Source organism: Ascaphus truei, chromosome 1, assembly GCF_040206685.1.
Source record: "Ascaphus truei isolate aAscTru1 chromosome 1, aAscTru1.hap1, whole genome shotgun sequence".
Taxonomy (NCBI): domain Eukaryota; kingdom Metazoa; phylum Chordata; class Amphibia; order Anura; family Ascaphidae; genus Ascaphus; species Ascaphus truei.
The window spans coordinates 417,940,029-417,955,833 of NC_134483.1; the positions used below are offsets into that span (position 1 = coordinate 417,940,029).

Genomic DNA, 15,805 nt, shown 5'->3' on the forward strand with positions numbered 1-15,805 from the left:
GACGTCCTGCCTCCACCCTGCCAATGTTAGTGCTGACGTCCTGCCTCCACCCTGCCAATGTTAGTGCTGACGTCCTGCCTCCACCCTGCCAATGTTAGTGCTGACGTCCTGCCTCCTCCGCCCAGCCAATGTTAGTGCAGACGTCCTGCCTCCACCCTGCCAATGTTAGTGCTGACGTCCTGCCTCCACCCTGCCAATGTTAGTGCAGACGTCCTGCCTCCACCCTGCCAATGTTAGTGCTGACGTCCTGCCTCCACCCAGCCAATGTTAGTGGAGACGTCCTGCCTCCACCCAGCCAATGTTAGTGCTGACGTCCTGCCTCCACCCTGCCAATGTTAGTGCTGACGTCCTGCCTCCACCCTGCCAATGTTAGTGCTGACGTCCTGCTTCCACCCAGCCAATGTTAGTGCTGACGTCCTGCCTCCACCCTGCCAATGTTAGTGCAGACGTCCTGCCTCCACCCAGCCAATATTAGTGCAGACGTCCTGCCTCCGCCCAGCCAATGTTAGTGGAGACGTCCTGCCTCCGCCCAGCCAATGTTAGTGCAGGCATCCTGCCTCCACCCAGCCAATGTTAGGGCAGACGCCCTGCCTCCACCCAGTCAATGTTAGTGCAGACGTCCTGCCTCCACCCAGCCAATGTTAGTGCAGACGTCCTGCCTCCACCCAGCCAATGTTATTGCAGACGTCCTGCCTCCACCCAGCCAATGTTAGCGCAGACGTCCTGCCTCCACCCAGCCAATGTTAGTGCAGAAGTCCTGCCTCCACCCAGCCAATGTTAGTGCAGACGTCCTGCCTCCACCCAGCCAATATTATTGCATGCAGGTGTCCTGCCTCCACCCAGCCAATATTATTACAGGCGTCCTGCCTCCACCCATGAAACTCATGACTGGGCAGTTAATTTAGAGAGTTATTTTCTTTTTCGGGAGGATCGAGCAAATAGAAGAGGAGGTGGAGTATGTTTATATGTTAAACCCGATCTAAAACCTATTATAAGTGTAACCCCCTGTGTCTGCTATCAGCACAGGACATGGCCCCTTTGAGAATTATATTCCACTGGACCATGTGACTGCTTAGCCAGTGGAATGACAGTTGGTGACAGTTGGTAAGGGAGCTGAGGGAGTTATGGTGCGCAGGCCCATCCTGCACAGAGAGTCCGTGCATCACTCCTAAGGCTAAGGCCCCGCTCCCTCAGTCAGCGCGCCCCCACTGCAGACAGGCGGCGCGCTGACAGGCACAGACCGCGATATGCGGTCTGTAGGGAGCGGGAGGGGGGCGGGAGGGGAGTGGGAGGGGGGGGCGTGCTTTGGGCTCGGTCTCCCGGGCTGCAGGAGGGAGCTGCTGTGGGCTGCTGGAAGGTAAGCAGCTCCCGCTCCCTCCCTCTTCCCCCACAAATGCCCTCCTCACACACGCTGATACACACACACCACCCCCTATCTTGTGGAGGAAGCTGTCTGACAGCTCCCGCCCCCGTCGCTAATAGGCTCATCAGCGCACCACGTGACGCGTCACCGCTCGGGATCACAGTTTTCTTGCATCCCCTGGCGGCTGACGCGTCACAGCACGTTGTGAGCCGTGCAGCGAGGGGGGACTGGGACCGGCTAGGAAAGGATACCCCTGCTGGTGAGGAATGCGCACGCGGCCGAGCGCGCCGCCAGACGCAGCGGGACCAAAGCCTAAGAGAGAGGGAACTGCAGAGAGAGTGTTGCCCCGCTGGACCAGTGCATGCAGCAGCGCCCAGCAGAGACCAGGACCTGCCAGTGCAGAGGGAAGCAGGCAGGGAAAGGCTACTACAGGGAGAGATTAGGTAGCCCAGCTGTGCAGGAATTACACCAGGTTGGAGTGGGTGAGCTAATCCTCACTTTTAAAGCTTTACACTCTTCTGCCCCTCCTTACAACTCAGCCCTAATTTCTTGCTATGTACCACCCCGACTTTTGCGTTCTGCTCAAGGATGTCTTCTCTCTACCCCCTTTGTATCTAAAGCCCTCTCCCGCCTTAAACCTTTTTCACTGACTGCCCCACACCTCTGGAATGCCCTTCCCCTCAGTACCCGACTAGCACCCTCTCTATCCACCTTTAAGACCCACCTTAAGACACACTTGCTTAAAGAAGCATATGAATAGCACTGTTGATTATACTGGACACATGATACATAAAGCTTGGCCCCCTGCAGACGCACTTACCAGAACTCCCTCCTACTGGCAGATACGTTTTTAATACAGATAAATGTAAGGTTATGTATTTGGGAAACAAGAATAAACAGCCAACTTACAAATTAACTGGAGATATATTGGGGGAATCCTTGATGGAGAAGGATTTAGGAGTGCTTGTAGTCTGCAGGCTTAGCAATAGTGCCCAAAGTCATGCAGTAGCTGCAAAGGCAAACAAGATCTTATCTTGCATTAAACGGGCAATGGATGGAAGGGAAGTAAACATAATTATGCCCCTTTACAAAGCACTAGTAAGACCACACCTTGGATATGGAGTACAATTTTGGACACCAATCCTAAGAAAAGACATTATGGAACTAGAGAGAGTGCAGAGAAGAGCCACCAAATTAATAAAGGCAAAAACGGTCCAAAGACCAAGTCTGCGGCTTCAAAAAGCAATCCCAACAGTATATTTAAGGCACTATACTGTTTGAATCCAGAAACACTACAGTAATATCCAATTCCTTAAATCTTGAATAGAAAAAGTATCCTTAGCAGCTCTACTTTTGATTGATGTGATTGATAAGTCTCAGTGTTTACAGCATATACATGTGTAACGGGTATTCCACCCCACCCAATCGCATATATAGTGTGGGTGAGTAGAACATGTAGTGTTACCGGTGTGGTGCGTATACCTGCAGGCTCACAGGAGGTCTGAGCCTCCGCTAATGAGAGCCTGGGGTGAATCCTCTGGAACGTATCTTCTTTCAGCGCCTCCACCTATGTAGGATTCTATGGAAATGTAGAATGACCCTAACATAGGAACCCACTCAGAAACCACACACACAGTGATTATATAACTAATGACTTTACTAACAAATAATAATAACCTGTGTCCCTCTCACTAGGAGACACTAACAGTGACGTCTCGCAGGACGATTCCCCAACACTAGGTGATCCCACCCAGTGTCCCAAGAACCCCACCCAATGTCCCGTACTCCTACAGAGATAGTCAATGGGTGACTGCGCAGTCACTAAGAACTTCTAGGCCTGTTGGTGCACATATGATGGTATAATACCTGCCGAGCACTCCGGTGCTCGGGTCAGCAACAATCCTCTCAAAGGGTCAGACGTGTGATGAATCCGTCTAATCCTCCAACCGAACTCCTTGCACGTGAGGACCGCCAGGGGCGATCCTATTCGTACGAAAGTCTCTGTGGACCCCAACGTGGGTCCAACCGCTCCACAGGAACAGCAGCAGCCGCTGTGTCCCTATCTATATAAGTGGTACTAACGTGACAGGAACCCTAACCTAGGGCCTGTCCCTGTAGTACAGCAACCTGTAGTGGCTTGGGGAACTCCTATGGCCGGTAGGGGGTAATGACCTGTCCCACTCCCCTAACTACCCAAGTCCCTTCAGCCTCACTACTTTCTAACTAGTCCCAGCGCCTACAGCAGCAAGCTGTAGCTCACTGGAGGCTGCAGCCAACGTGCTGCGCAACAAGGCGCCTGCCTGTCAGACCTAACAGCCGTGACTCTGACAAGGCAGCACTCTATGCTAAGGGCAGCGTCCCTATCTTGGGCCTCCCTCAGCACTTACCCACTAATCTAGTGGGGAGTTGGGGCCTACCTGGGGTGTGGGTACCTATATGGGTGCAGGAGCTGCACTCGCTCCCCTAACTCCAACTCTCTGTAACCTTTCTTTCCCAGCTCCCACTAATGTAAGTGGCAGGGTCCCTAACCTGAGGGCTGCCCCTGGCAACACTCACCTTACTGGGGAGCTGAGCTATCTCGGGCCCTGGGGGTACTGGCCTAGTACAGGGAGTCCCTGACTCCTGTACCCTACCTCCTTCCCTGGGCTGCTCCGGTCTCTGACTGAACACGCAGCTCTCTGCCCGCGAAACTGTATCCAATTCCTCTCAGACTCTTGGCCCTCATTGGCCACACTGTACCACCTGGTGTGCCTGGCCCTAAGCCTCATGGGAATTGTAGTCCCGGGGCACTTCCCTCTGCCTACACTAACCCCTAATGGCCGCCACAACCTCTCACTAGCTATCCCTACTCTCGCGCGACTCTCCTGCGCCTTCCCTGCCCTCACGCAACTGTTCCCTGCCTCTCGCAGCCTCCCTGCGCATGCGCGAGCTATCGGGGCCGCCTGGGACCTACTGCGCATGCGCGAACCGGCGCAACATGGCGGCGCCCTTACAACCCGGCTCCGAGAGCGCCGGGAGCCCTGTAACGCGCGTGCGGCCCTGGCAACCCCCGAGCCGGGGCCTGACCGCCCGCACCCCTGAGATCGCCGCGCGGTGCCGCCATTTGACTCGGCTGCACCCGCGATCGTCAGTAAGGTGAGGGGGGTGCTGACAGGCTGGGGAGACCTGGCTACACATGTAAAAGAAGATGGTGCCGGGATAAAGTGCACACGCACGAAACATGTCGTCTCCATTTTTTTTGCCGGTCTGCTGATCAGATGAATTATTAAAAGCTAATTTTGGAGTTACCCTCTCCCCAGTTCATTTATTTTTCGTTCCTGTGGTGCGTCGCGCATTCTTCACTTTTCAAATAAATAAAGGGGATGGACATTCTAACTTATGAGGAGAGGCTAGCTAAATTATATTTATTTACATTAGAAAAGAGGCGTCTAGGAGGGGATATGATAACTATATACAAATATATTCAGGGACAGTACAAGGAGCTTTCAAAAGAACTATTCATCCCACGGGCAGTACAAAGGACTCGGGACCATCCCTTAAGGTTGGAGGAAAGGAAATTTCACCAGCAACAAAGGGAAGGGATCTTTACAGTAAGGGCAGTTAAAATGTGGAATTCATTAACCCATGGAGACTGATGGCAGATTCAATAGATTTGTTCAAAAAAAGGTTGGACATCTTTTTAGATGGGAAAGGTATACAGGGATATACCAAATAAGTATACATGGGAAGGATGTTGATCCAGGGAATAATCCGATTGCCAATTCTTGGAGTCAGGAAGGAATTAATTTTTGCCCTTATGGGATATCATTAGATAATATTTCACTGGGGTTTTTTGTTTGCCTTCCTCTAGATCAATATACTGTAAGTATAGTATAGTATACTGTAAGGAGAGTATACTGTATACTGTATAGTATAGTATACTGTAAGGAGAGTATCCGTCATATAAATTTAGCATAGGTTGAACTTGATGGATGTATGTCTTTTTTCAACCTCATCTACTATGTTACTATGTAACTATGTATGCCCGGCCTCCGCCCAGCCAATGTTAGTGCAGGCGTCCTGCCTACAGTCTTAATACTGTATCATTTTGTTTTATTATCCTTTGATGAGTGCTATCATTGGGGTGTCTCTATTTTTTGTTAGCTAAGCCCATCCATTCAGCTGGTTGCTTTTGTTTATGTCACTTAGCCAAGAGAAGATTTTTTTTACCGAAACTAATTGGTGCTATGTTTCTCTGATCCAATCAGTCCTAAAGCCAGACAACACGTTTGAAATGCTAATTGACCAAACTGTCGTCAGCCAAGGAAGTCTTCTGGAAGATGTGATCCCTCCGCTGAATCCACCAAAAGAAATAGACGATCCCAACGACAAAATGCCAAATGAGTGGGATGAAAGGGCCAAAATCTCTGACCCCAACGCCATCAAACCAGAAGATTGGTAAGAAAGCAAATGTCTTAATTGACTTTTACCTAAACAGAGTGCCTGATTCTATTCCATGGGGGGAAGTTACTAAGCCCTGTTCAGTTGCATGCAGGATGTTGGTGCGACAGAAATTGTAAGACAGGTTGGTGGATAGGGGGAGGTAGGTGTATATAAATGTACATTAGATAAGGCAGCATGATTCTCTTTACATGCCTGTTTCCCCTGGTTATTGCAGTAATCTGTTCCCTACCTGGCCTTTGCTCGATCTCCTTTGCCCTGTCACTCAGGGTTAATCTTTGGTCATATCATGCAGTCAACATTACTGCATTTGGCCCTGCAGTCTGTGCCTAAGCCTCAAGTAACCAGTATCTTGTCAGTGAATAAGTCCTTTCTCACCCCTGTGTCTATGCCTTACCTTTGGGGACATATGATGCATAGGGGAAAAGATAAGAAATTGACAATTGAGAATTGACACATACACCTGGACCCTTTTTGTTCTGCGTTTTAGTTGTCTTGAAGCTGTAAATCGAAGGGGAGCGTGTAAATCCCAATATTCCCTTTCAGACCCAGAACAGTTATCCTTCATCTGTCAATACACATCTTGTTTCTCCTTAGTCCACCTCACTGTTTCCAATGCCTCAGATCTGTATCATCACCACATCTCTGCTTTGTCAACTCAGTATAACTAATTTGTAGGCCAGTAATGATTATGTCTTAAAATACATTCTGTGGGTCCAGGGAGGGACATGCTAGCTACTGTAAAATAATGTCCCTAACGTAGACATCTTACAGAGACATTGAGAAGCAGAAATGTCATGTTCTGACTTTCAAACAAGTGTCCATAGAAATAAATGGCAATATGGGGTTTGTAATAGTAACCACACCAGTTCATACAGGCATCAGGTTATTAACAATGTCCCGGTGGAATGGTTCCCTGCTTGTATGCTGGAGAGGGGTTTTACTCTCTCTGCAGTGAGAATATTCCACTCATTTCCAAATGAATTCCTTTTCTGCAGCCAAGGTTTATAGCACCAGGAACGTGGCAGCTCCCTCCCTCCAGTCCAGCTCCCTGAACGTGGCAGGCACCCTCTCTCTAGTCCAGCTCTCTGCGTGGCAGGGCCCCTCCCTCCAGCCCAACTCTCTGCACGTGGCAGGCCCACTCCAGTCCAGCTGTCTGCACGTGGCAGGCCCCCTTCCTCCAGTTCAGCTCCCTTCATGTGGCTGGTCCCTCTCCCCCTCCAGTCCAGCTCCCTGCCCGTGGCAGGCCCCTCTCTCCCTCCAGTCCAGCTCCCTGCCCGTGGCAGGCCCCTCTCTCCCTCCAGTCCAGCTCCCTGCCCGTGACAGGCCCCACTGCACAAAAGATGAGAGGTGGAGGGGCTGCACCCCAAGCTTTCTTTCTGATCCAAGCAGAGTGGATTTGAGGCTGCATACACATGTCATCCGGCAAACCCTGCCAGTCGTGGACACAGCCAGTTCAGTACATTGCTAGTTTGGTGTGCTATGCGCAGATTGTCGTCACATTGGTATTATTAGTGTAGCCAATCTACCCCTACCCCTAAGTGAGATTCGGGGGGGGGGGGGGTTATGCTCTTTTCTGCTACTCTGGTGCTGGTACAGACCTGTAGGTAACAGGAGGGCTGAGCGCTCCGCGGTGGTGTGGGGAGAAACAGGACAGGAGGAACAGGTTACCTGGGTCTCAGTTGGTGCGGTGCCTCAAGCCAGCAGGGATCCTCTGGATGTTCAGGGGATGGGTCCCCACTGACACTCCTCCATACACAGAGACAGGAATATACAGCATGGTCTTTTCTGGGTGGTTTTTTTGCAGTCAACTCACAGTACAGAGAACAGGCATTTCTTATCTCTTGATCATCTCATGTTTCTCTTTCTCTCTCTCTCTTTTTTAAATCAGAGCCCTGACTTAGGCCTAATTCTCTTCCCTCCCAACCCCTCATGGGTGGGAGGGAGAGGCTCCCTTTTCTTCTCCTTCTTACTCCAATCCTGGGAGTCTCAGACTGAACAGAACAACTAAATTTGGGAGGATGTCAGAATTTATCATCTTTGGGGAGTGTCTCTAACTCTGACTCATAGCAAGCCAGAGCTGGATACAGATTGGCCCACACATTACAGGGGGCGTTCCAACCAATATCCACCCCTCAGATTGACATCCACAGAAGTTGCTAGGCCTGCCCTTGAATACTGATACATCATTCAAGGCTGTAATACCCACACAGGCCTAAGGAAGGAATTAACCTTTCCACTGCCTGTGCTAACAGGACTAACAGAGGAAAGGCCCAGGGAAAAGAAGTAACTGCCGGAAGGCTATGTTATATTAGTATGATTATTTATTAATTACAGGGTTTCGGTTGGGGTTTCTCTGTGTTAGTAATGAGGTGAAAGGCACTGTAAGCTCGCACATTTACCCCTGTATATATTTGTTTGTATTTTTGAATTATTGTATAGATCTTTTTTTGTATCTAAATTCCCTATTGGCATTTATTTTATCCATTTAAAACAAAATAAGGATGCGCTAACATAAATGTGGTCTAATCTAAATAAACCAATATACAATTCAGTGCTGCATGAAAGGGAACTGTTCCCAGTCCCAAGTGATGTGTCCAGGAAAATCAGCGCACCTAACATGAAAAAAGAGAGAAAAAAGAAAAAAATAGTGAAGCACGTTCCCTGGGACCAGCATTAGCACAACACTCACAATACCGGAAATGACGTACGACGCCGGCTGCGAGAGTCGCGGTCACCGGAGGAGAGGAAAAGTGCAACAGCTGCTCCCATTTTTTTCGTGTATACTCAGTTTTTATGTGAGTGATACCTTGATTTTTATATAAAGTTGGATTTTGGAGAAGAGGCTTTGATTCCCTTTGTCCATTTGCTGTGGGAGCGGAGGAATAAAAGAAACCTCTTAGGCCGAGCTCAGACTGGCTGCTACGTCCACGCGCTTGCGTGCACGCCTCCGGCACGCGCTCCTGCAGTCCAGTGATCTGTGCTCAAACTACAGGAATTGGGTCGCGGCGTTTGGGGGCGTGGCGGGGAGCGTGACGAACACGTCACGGAGCTCGTTTGCCTTTATTGGCTGAACCAGCTCACGTGACGCGACTGCAGCCCCAAATTTCAATTTGGGTTGTTGCGGCAAAATGTCGCAGTAGTAGTTTGCACGCTGTAGTTTGCCGCCTCAAGCAGTTTCTAATGTGACAACTATCGTCCACTAACCTCAAAGAGCGATGAACGTGCGCGCACACGTCGCGTACCATCCTGTCTGATCTGGGCCTAAGTGCGTGGGCTCAGGCACTCTCATGTAAGTGCATATCTTACCATATGCTGCGCTGAAGATATTTGTGAACATGCTTCACTATTTTTTCTTTTTTCTCTCTTTTTCATTCTTCATCTGAGGCGCGCTGATTTTCCTGGACACATTTATTTCATCCAACCTAATAAAAGTTACTTTTTATCCAACCTTCACTATACTATTAGTAGACTGAGTGCAGATGCGTACAGTGCCTTTCTCTTTAGTTGCCCTATTTTTCCACTCCTGATTTTGCACCGTCAACTATCACCCAACACTACTCCTTTGTACTATTGCCTAGCTGAGCGAGGAGTGTTTCTCTCACGTTGTACATTATTAATGAACTTACAGTTACTTTAAGTGAAAAATACTCCAACAAACTTGCCATAAATGTTCTGGCTCTAGCTTTCTACAAACCTCTACACATCACAACCCCAGAGTCCTTGATGCCACACAAACAAGATAATCCATTTGTGATGGCCAGTTTAACCTCCAGATAGTTTACCTAACTGGTCAACCCCAGTTACCAATGTGTGTAGACTTCAGCAAGACTTGTGTGTTTCTGTCCTATATGTTTCATGCATCTTGTGCAATGAATGACCCCACATGTAAGTTAGGTAAGAAATGTACACCCATTTTTCAGCAATTGACTGTTGGAAATCGATTACAATAAAATACTAATAGTTCAGCGGTGCATATGATTTCTGTTAAAGGGATGAAGGTGGACCTGTCGAAATAGAGGATGTCAACGCTGTTAAACCTGAGGGATGGCTGGATGATGAACCACATTTGATATCAGATATAAATGCACAGAGACCAAGTGACTGGTGAGAATTACTTTTGCTCTGTCCTGTCCTGTTTCTTAGCCCTGAACTGCTAACTCACCCACTGAAGATTGCAGGCAATTATTTAGGGCTACACAGCTAATAAGGGTGCAATTCCTTAAACAAATGTAACCATGCCTAAAGCTAAGTGTTTTCTTTATCCTAGTCCAAGGGTCGACAACCTGCGGGTCCCGAGTCGCATGCAGTTCTTTCCGCACTTACATGCGGCTCTCCTCCGTCCGCAGGTTGCCTCTCCCCAGTTGCTGCCTCTCTCCCTCACTGTGCTGCTGGTCGGGCCTCTTGTTGCCGCCGTGCATCTTCCAACCTGCTGGCATGCCTCCTGCACTGTCCCACACCGGGCCCCTCTGATGCCGGCACAATATTTTATTTTGGGTTTCTCGAAGTTGTATTTCCAGAAGTGGCTCAAACTTGCTCCTTCAAGAAAACATTTTGATGTTTATTTGGACAATAAGTGAAACAGATTACTGATAATGCGCCTGTAGAGCTGGTAATTCATATGCGTTGCAGTAGATAGCCCCTTGTGTAGTGATTAATTAATATATATATCAATCAATCTCAGTCTCAATCAATGTGTATATATGTATGTATTTGGGGGGGGGTGGTGTGTGTGTGTGTGTGTGTGTGTGTGTGTGTGTGTGTGTGTGTGTGTGTATTTGGGGGGTAGTGTATGTGAATATATGTATTGTGTATTTCTAAATTACAAACTGTTTTGCATAGGAAAACAATGGAAAAAAAAGGGACTTATTATTGTGAGATGCATTTTATTCCCCCACATATTTTTTCCTTTCCCTAATTCTGATTTAAGTAAGTTTGTCGTATACAGTATATACCTTATACAGTATATACCTATTAGTGTGTGTACAGTATATGTATATGTTTGTGGGTGTGTAATCTTCATGCATGTGTTTCGGCTCTCGGAATATTTTGGACAAAGATTTTTTTAATAAAATGGCTCTTGCAGACCCCTGGTCTATTCCCAGCCCGTCCTTATCTGCGAGCCAATAAAGGGAAGGGGGAGATAGAAGGCTCTGGCGGTGCAAACTTTTGTTGAACATAATTATATCAGACATAAGGGAGCAGCCAGAGAATATAACCAGAGGAAATTAAAGCTCAGCATGTTTATAAATTAACTTTTAAAAATGCTTGTAGTGGTCAGGTATTAATGGAATAAAAAGGGCATCCGTCACCAAGATGTAACCCTGTAAGCATGTCACTGCCATTAGTACACTTTGGTCCTGAAGTGACGGCAGTACTTCAGATTCTTATAACATATCAAAAGACGGCAGCCCACATTTACAAAGCAAGTCTCCTGCAACAAGACACCTTCTGATGCTCCAAAACGCCGTACAGCCTAATGACACCATTGATTAGCATTTAAAACAATGAATAGTTGGGTTTTAATTATGTTTGGTATAACTGCAGTACAGTTTCCAGAGACCATTAACAATTCACTAATCCAATAACTATTTCATTAATTTGAATGATTTTTTTTCTATAGTCTGTATTTTGTTGTTGTTGATCATTTTAATGCAATGATTATTATGCTTTCTTTGTTAAAAAAAAACATTGATGTTTGCTAATGTAAGCAGCATTTAGCGCTGTGCCTGCAATATGACTGCATTACGTAACATTAAAAAAATAGAAAAATTCAACAAAAATTATTAATAGTAGGCAAGGGATCTCTGTTCAGATACTGTATAGAGTTAACATTTGACAACAACCACACAATAAATCATAATCATATTAATAATAAGCACAGATTAACAGTTTTGTAAATCCAATTTAGGGGTGAATTCTATATACGTAGTCCTAAGCGGCCCAAAAATCCTCTGACTTCAGCCACTTTGGACTATATTGAATTTACCCCATAGTTGGATCTAGAATGAAAGTAACATGTAAGCTCTTCCGGGCAGGGACACCTTTTCCTTTGTTTCTTTCATGTCTGAAGCGTTTATTCCCATCATGTGTTATTGTATTATGTGTTCTGTCACACGTATTGCTGCTGTGAAGCGCTAGGTACCTGGAGGGTGTTATATAAATAAAGATATACACACATTATGACTTAAAAACTGTCTTGCTGCTGGCAGGAATGATGAAATGGACGGAGAATGGGAAGCCCCTCTGGTTCCCAACCCTAAGTGTGAGTCCGAACCAGGATGTGGCGAGTGGAAGCGCCCCATGATAAGCAACCCCAATTATAAAGACAAATGGATCCCTCCTTTGATTGAAAATCCGAGTTACCAGGTACTTCGTAAATCGTGTTTAACTGCTTTTGCCGGCACAAAAAAAAATGATCACTCGCCACCAGAAAGCCCCACACTTTTTTTATTGTTTTAGGGAGCCATGTCTTGGATGCTGTACCTGCTTTTTGGGCATCTACACAGCCCTGTATATAGAACCTCAGCAATCCAGCTGCATCTGTGGTTTTAGAAGCTGTATTCATGCCCAGACATGCCTATAAGGACAAGTAGCATTACTATTCACAAAGGCATGTTTTTTGTTTTTCTGTAGGGGATCTGGAAGCCACGTAAAATCCCGAATCCACATTATTTCGAAGATTTAAATCCTTTTAAAATGACGCCTTTCAGCGCCGTTGGCTTGGAGCTGTGGTCCATGACCTCCGAAATCTACTTCGACAACTTCATCATCTGCTCAGAAAAGGAAGTGGCCGACCGCTGGGCCTCCGACAGCTGGGGTCTGAAGAAACTGGTAGCCAGCGCAAACGAGGTATGGTGGTTATCTAGCAGTGTCCTAATGATGCTGCAGCTGTAGGGTTGGCAAAGCTCTGTCTAATCCGTTTGCAGAATAGGTACAATCATAGTGTGACGTTTCAGGCACAAACGCCCTTTCCTCAGACCCTACACCTGTAATTTAATGCCACATTTTACAATGCTGCTTGAAATCGTCTTCTTGTGGATGATGCAAAGTTCTGTCAGTTCATTAAATAATAACAGGGTGGAACCAAGCACATCTCCGTTTTTTTAAAATATATATTTAATACAAGTCTTTTTTACATGTTTTGTCTATTTGTTTTCAAGTAACATTGGGCTCCCAGTAGTTCTAAATCACGTCTCAAGATGGCATTAGATGTCCAAGACTAGTAGATAAGATGCTTAGAGGGAAGTTAAAGGAGGGCTGATTCCTTGTTGAGGCCCGGTCCGCTCATGTAGTAGATCCATGGTTCCCATGTGTTTAGGAATTTTGTGCACGAGTCTTTTAAGTAACTTGTGATTTTTTTATATGGAAAATGTATGTTATATTCTTTCCTCTATGTGCTGCATTGTGGCGAGATCTTGTTTAAACCATAGGGATTCCAAAGTGGATTTTGCTGCTGTTATGTGGGAGATTAATCGTTGGGTACTTATATTTGTGTCTATTAGAGGTTTGTTTAGTGAGAATAACCATGGATCCATGGGAATTGAAATGTCTAACATTCTTTGGATTAGTTTGTGTATTTTTTTCCTAAGTGGCTCTATGTATGGACACGTTCAACACGTGAAGGTATGACGCTCTTAATCCGCATCCCTTTGGGCAAATGGGTGTCGTCCCTGGGAATATATGGGCCAGTTTTTCTATTCTGTTTTCTAGTGCTTGTGTTTCTATAAGAACAAAAGCTTTATATAGGATTGATATAAGGTCTTTTTGGTAATTGAGATTTATACATAGTTCTTTGAAATATGTGAGGGGGGTAGATTTTATTGACCGATCTTCTACAGACATACCCCGGTTTAAGGACACTCACTTTAAGTACACTCGCGAGTAAGGACATGTCGCCCAATAGGCAAATGGCAGCTCACGCGTGCGCCTGTCAGCACGTCCTGCACAGCAATACCGGCTCCCTACCTGTACCGAAGCTGTGCGCAAGCGGGGAGACTATAGCGCCTGTTACAAATGCGTTATTTACATCAGTCATGAACGTATAGGATGATTGCCGTGCAGTACATGCATCGATAAGTGGAGAAAAGGTACTGCTTCACTTTAAGTACATTTTCGCTTTACATACATGCTCCGGTCCCATTGCGTACGTTAATGCGGGGTATGCCTGTATCATGTCCTTGATTTCTGGTTATATTTTTAGTTTGACAAATTTTGAAGGTGTTCTTGATTGTCCCGGGAGAGAGTCTGGGTTATCAAATAGTGGTGCAATTTGGGAATTTTCGTTGGTTCCATTACATTGCTGTTTGGATTGTCTCCATATCTTTAGAGAATGTTGTGTTGTGGGGAGGAAGGTATTATGTGGTAGCTGTTTTGGCTTTTGGGAACCGAAAGAGCATGTATATGGGTGTAGGAGCTGTCGCAGAGGATTCAATTTCGACCCACCTTTTCATCTTCATGGTGCCATGAGATAGTTTGCTGATCTATAGTAGTTGAAGAGACAGGGTAGGGCCAGTCCTCCATTATTTATTGGTAGGCACAATGTTTTTTTTTTTTTTTTTTTTACTAATCCTTGTTTTTTTATTTTTATCTGCCCAAATAAATGTTGATACAGTATGTGTCTCTGGAGCCCCTTTAGGTCTTCGGCAGGCACCTGGGATATAGAGCGTCTTATAGAGTTATAGGATTCTTGGTAACATGTTCATTATAATTGAATGGATCCTACCTATCCAAAATAAATAATGTTTGTTCCAATTACATAAATTATTTTTTTAGCGTTTCTAGTATAGGTGTGAAGTTGTATTTATATAAAGATTCATAAACATTAGTCAAATATATTCCTAAATATTTGATTGCATGGTGTTGCCATCTAAAGTCAAAATGTAAGGACATTTCTTTGATAGCTTCATTAGGGATGTTTATGTTTAGTTCTTCTGATTTGTTTTTATTAAGTTTGAAGCCTGATGGGTTTAATAAACTATCTAATTCATTATATAGATTAGGCAAAGATGTCACTGGTCCGCAAACAACTACATTTTATATTCTTGATTTGTACTCTGAACTCCTTTGATAAGTAAAGATATAGGATAAAGTATCTGTTGTCTACATTTAGCACAGATTGAACTTGATGGACGTACGTCTTTTTTCAACCTCATCTATTATGTAACTATATCAGGGTTGTTTCTTATGTGAGCAGCTAACGGTTCCAGTGATAGGACGAAGAGCAGGGGTGACAGCCGGCATCTCTGGCGAGTTCCACCTTTTATTATTAAGATGGGTTTGGAAGGGAACCCTAAACACCAGATTTTAGCTGTGGGATTAGAATAGAGAGCCTCAATTGCTCTGAAAAACTCTCCATTAAAACCCAAACTCCCGGAGGGTTGACAACATATAATTCCAGTTTAGGCGATCAAAAGCCTTCTCTGCGTCAAGCGCTAAGAGCATGGCGGGTGTTGGGATTTTTTTTTGGCTATTGCTATGAGGTTGATCGCCCATCTAGTATTGTCAGCGGCCTGCCTTCCCAGGACAAAACCGAGCTCATCCGGAAAGATCAGCCGAGGAAGATATTCGTTTAGTCTGGATGTCAGGATTTTGGTAAATATTTTTTAGGTCTACAGTACGTTAAAGGAAGGATATTGGGCGATAGTCTATGCAATTCGTTGGATCTTTGCATTCATTGTGAATTAAAGAGATATTAGCTTGGAGCATGTTTGGAGGTATAATCAAATCCTGACATGTAAGAGTTGAATACTTGTTGAAGATATAGGGGACAAGAAGTGGGCACATTTTTTGTAATCTAAATGAGAAAACCCATCTAGGCCGGGAGCCTTGGAGGGTTTCCCATTTTTTATAATAGATAGTATTTCTTCTAACAGTATGGGGCAATTAAGGTTTTTTTTATTTTGTTTTGCGTACTTTCGGAAGCTTTGATGCTTTGAGGTATTGATTTAGATAACCGTCTGAATTTTTGTGGAGTTGTTTTTTTCCCCATCATATAGTTTG

At 45.7% G+C, this 15,805-nt stretch overlaps 1 protein-coding gene across 3 annotated transcripts in view; it reads left to right on the plus strand.

The window, feature by feature from the left end:
• CLGN (calmegin) overlaps positions 1–15,805 on the plus strand; it is an 84,111-nt gene that overhangs the window by 56,499 nt on the left and 11,807 nt on the right. For all 3 annotated transcript variants that reach the window (XM_075614917.1, XM_075614900.1, XM_075614907.1), the window contains 4 exons: positions 5,611–5,800; positions 9,797–9,910; positions 12,016–12,172; positions 12,440–12,655. In XM_075614917.1, coding sequence (XP_075471032.1) covers positions 5,611–5,800; positions 9,797–9,910; positions 12,016–12,172; positions 12,440–12,655 — 677 coding nt within the window. The remainder of the gene's footprint in view (positions 1–5,610; positions 5,801–9,796; positions 9,911–12,015; positions 12,173–12,439; positions 12,656–15,805) is intronic.